Genomic DNA, 4279 nt, shown 5'->3' on the forward strand with positions numbered 1-4279 from the left:
TCTCACAGCTCTCTGGGGATGCCCTTCCCAGTCAAACACATCTCAACAAACTCCTTCAGGCTGGGAGGGGCCCTGACACCCCTCTGGGCACTGCTGTGGGTCAGGAAAAATCCCTGAGAAAGGGAGAGAAGGCGGAAAAGCTGTCACAGGAGCAGTTTTATATAAATCAGCTCATTCCTGGAAGGTTTCTGACAGGACAGGGCTTGCAGCCACCCCCAAGGCACTGCCCTGTCCTTCCAGCACTTTTTCCCTGTGGCTGGAAGTGCTCCATCCCCAGTGCACCCCGACGGGGAATTTGGAAGGCTTAATCCCAGCACAGCTTTCCTGGGCATCTCACAGACACAAAGCTCCTTATTTACCGAGCTGTTACAACAGGTCAGGAAAGGTTTTCTCCTGTCACACCAGGTTTGTGGGGAAGAGAAGAGGCTTTAGTCTCAGGGCAGATCAGGCTGCAGTCACAGCTCCCTGCGGAGCTCTGGGGGAAGCTCTGCTCCAAGAGGACCTGGGCGTTTAACGTGAAGTCCCTGCCACATCCAAACACATCAAACCAAAGCTGTCTCGGGGAGCTTTGCAGCATTTCCTTCCCGAATCCAGCTGAATGCGTGCTCCTGTTAATGCAGATGGGCTTGGATCTGTCACTTCTGTTCAGAGGGTGATGGGCTGGGGAAAGGATTAAAAGGGCATTGATGCTGTGAGAGATCTCACTGTGGGGAAAATGCCATCCTGATCGCCCCTGCTCGCTCAGAGAAAGGCACCATCAAAGCCAAGCTGTCACTTGACAGGTAAGAACTGGCAGGTAACATCCTTGCCAAGGCTGAAATTCACTGCTGCCAGGCCAGGGGAGGGTTCCTGGTGCCAAAATGCTCTGTTGGTGAGGGCAGGATACAATAGCTTTTGTTCTCTGCCAGCATCTAGAAGTGGCAATCTCTGAGAAAAGGGCAGCAGTGGAGCTGTCAGCAGGGAAACAAGACTGATGAAACCACTTGTTTTCCGGGATTTCTACTTTTTTTTGCCTGAATGAGGTTTGGATTTACCAGCAAATTCCTTGGATTGGTGTCATGTAATCACACCAGTCTGATACCTGTGGTCCCACACAGTTATCCTTAACTTCAGCTCAAACCAGAAAATATGGCTCGGGCAGAAAGTGTGAGATGAGGAAATACCACTCGAATTAATGATTTTAATGAAATCTGCTCAGTGTTCTGTGGGCAGAGGAAAGCTGTGAGGAACCTACGAGCACTGAGACAAACGTAAATGAGAGTGTGAGCTGAGCAACCCTGTTGGAGAGGAACCATCAACCAAGAGTGAAATGAGCTTGAACTTCCCCACACAGGGGAGAGATGGTGGGGGGCTCCTGACACGGGATTGTCCCATTTGCTCTACCTCCCAGAAACAGTTCAAAAAGGTTCACAGCACCCCCTTTTTTCCCCATTTCATGGAAAATCTTCCCATTTTTCCCCATTCCAAATAATTTTGAGCAAATGCAGCCACAAGCTTTAGAACAAAAGGGTTGTGAGCGTGAGCTTGCAGCTGGCACAGACTCCCCGCCCCGAATTAGCAGCTGTGACAGGCCAGAGATTGGCTCTGGCATCACCCCCTCCAGGGCCTGATAGATCAAGACAAATCTAAATGATCCTGAGGCGCGTTCCTGATGAAGTCAAAGGCGCCGTGTCTGCCAGCCGGGGCTCAGCCGGAGCTACGGTGACACCCCGAGCACCTCACGGTGCAAACCATGGGGATCCACGGCCCCTTTTTGCCCCCAGAGGGTCACCCTGAGCCAAGGACACCCAGGACACGCTCCCAGCCCTCCCTGGCTCTGCCTCACCTGCCGGAAGCCGCCGCGTGTGTGCTGCAGGATTTTCAGGGCGTAGTTGGAGCGTTGGCCTTTGCTGTTGAATTCGATGTGGCCGGTGAGACCTTCCAATTCTACCTGTCCAAGAGAGACTCAGTTACAGCGCCCAGCGAGGCTGGCCCACCCCAGAGCCCCCCTCCAGAGACAGGAGGGGTGGTCCCACACACACCCCACACTCCCAGCAGGAAGAATGCTCTTGTCTCAATCCTAATTATTTTTGGAGTCTGGATAGAGGAGAAAAGACATGGAGAGGAGCAGGGAATCAGCAGCAAGAGGTGCAGGACTCCCCAGATTTCCTTGCTTTGGAAAAAGCAGCTCCACATCCCCTCGTTGCCTCCCTCCATCCAAGGCCAAGACCACTGGGTGTCCAAGCAGCAGAGTTATGGGGAGCTGGAGGATTTTGCTGTCCCTAGCAAAGGTGAGATTTAAAACAATGGGCCAAAGTGGTACAAGGCTCAGCTGAGCTTTCCTTTGCAGGGAAAAAACCCCCTCATAAATAAAAAACCCCTTATAAAATTTCCTTGTCTCAGCTGCACCCAAACAGACTCAGAAACCTCCTGCTGCATGCTCACCTCAGCTCTGACTCTGCCACAGGGATGGAATTTCAGAGTGTTCTTGTGCCAGTTTGGTCCCAGAAATGACAACTTTGAGTTCAAAGGAGCCCAGACCCATAGGGGAACTCGCATCTTGCCCTTGAGCTCTGAGCAATTGTACTGCGTGATCTCATATCAGCTCAAGTCAGAGCTCAAATCACTTCAAAACATTCAGACTTTAAAAAAAAACCAATTGAATTCCAGCTTTTCTGCAGCAAAGCCTGAAAAAGGGAGAGTTTCATGTCGTTCCAAGGCCGGTGACAACCCAAACCCCCAGATCTCTCTTTTCACTGCCTTCAAAAGCCAGCTGGCAGCGAGGAGCAGCCCTCAGCCCCTCTCACCATTCTCAGGTAGTTCATGAGGCTGGTGCCGTGCTGCCAGATCTGCGCCGAGCCGCAGGACAGGGGCTTGACACCGATCTCCTGGCTGCGGTTGAGCTCCTGCACCGCCGTCACCACGGCGTACACGGCGTCAAACAGCAGCGCCGAGGACAGCTGGGGGGAAAGGCAGGGAAAAGTCAGCTGGAGGGACAAAAATCCACCTTCCTGCTGCACCTTGGAGCTGGAGAGTGCTCTGTGCATAGCCTGGGATCAGCTGGGGTAGCTGTTGCGTGCTTGTTTCATCCGTCACCGTCATCTCTCTGTCTCTGTTTGTCCTTGCTCCTTCCCAATCCTTTCAGTTTCTGCAGTTTTCCTTTCCTAATCAAAGGAGGTTTTTTTGAGCATTTTGGGGGCCCTGATCAAATCTGCTGGCCAGGGGGAATGCTCCTGAGAGAACCAGGAATTGCCAGGGGGAATTGCTCCTGAGATCCTGCGCCTGCTCCCACAGAAGGGAAGATGGTGCTGCTTCAGCCATCACGGGTGGCCTTGTCCAACCCCTTCTCTAACAGGCAGACCCACAAAAAATGAAGTTTTGCTCGATCTGCTTGTCAAGCAGCCAAACCCTGCCTTTCAGACCCCACAGACATCACTCATCCCTCCTACAACCTCCAGCTCCCTGCTGGAACAGCACTGCTGAGGGAACGTCCAGAGTGACAGAGCTCACCCCCTCTCCTTCTCACCTTGGCTTTGGTTGCCTTTCCCAGGTTTCTCTTTGTCCATCCAGCCTCACAAACCCCGTTTCTCGCCCATGCACAACAGTTTCCATGGCTTTGGGCTCGTTACCAATCAGCCATTTCCTCCCTCGTGCTCACTGTTGCGAGTGAGATTTCACTTTTAATTACTGTCACCTCCTGACTCTGCTGGAATTAAGCCGTTGCAGCTCATTACTATCAAGGCTGCATTTTCCTCATGGATACTTCCAGGAGCATCCTCTTCCCATCCCAGCTCCTGGCAGAGGGTTCAGTCTCCTTCCTGGGGCTGCTTTCCCCACCTTACCCTGGCTGTGGCTTCCAGCCCTGCAGTGGCATCTGCATCCTCTCCTCCTCTCAGAGCCTGACCAGCGGCCCTGCAGGGACAACCTCACCCAGTTCAGTGATCCCAGAAAAATCTTTGGCTTCCACTCTGTTCCTAATTTGGACTCAACCCTGCTTGATTTTACTCAGACCACTGGTGACACCTCACTGACCACACTGGTGTGGGATCAGGCACTCAAAAAGCAGCACAAAACCCTCAAAACCTACAAGCTATCCTAAATTAAAGGCAGGATTCCAGCCCAATGCCATCAAAACCTCGAACACCAGCTCTGACAGCACCGGTAACCTCTCACTCCTCCAACCTGCTAAGGCTGACCTAAACATTCCCCTCCTGGAAAGCCTTTTCCAGAGATTCTTAAAGAAGCTGATAAATCCTTTCTCCTCATCTTTATTTTTTCCTTCAATACAAATTCTTTCCCT

At 52.2% G+C, this 4279-nt stretch overlaps 1 protein-coding gene across 1 annotated transcript in view; it reads right to left on the minus strand.

Annotated features, from left to right (window-relative positions):
• Positions 1–4279, minus strand: part of GRIK4 (glutamate ionotropic receptor kainate type subunit 4) — a 178642-nt gene that overhangs the window by 32863 nt on the left and 141500 nt on the right. The window contains exons 9-10 of the mRNA XM_017738362.1: positions 2787–2939; positions 1826–1930 (exon numbers count right to left, since the gene is read on the minus strand). Of these exons, the coding sequence (XP_017593851.1) occupies positions 1826–1930; positions 2787–2939 (258 nt within the window). The remainder of the gene's footprint in view (positions 1–1825; positions 1931–2786; positions 2940–4279) is intronic.

This window comes from Corvus brachyrhynchos, unplaced genomic scaffold (genome assembly GCF_000691975.1).
Source record: "Corvus brachyrhynchos isolate BGI_N302 unplaced genomic scaffold, ASM69197v1 scaffold46, whole genome shotgun sequence".
Taxonomy (NCBI): Eukaryota; Metazoa; Chordata; class Aves; order Passeriformes; family Corvidae; genus Corvus; species Corvus brachyrhynchos.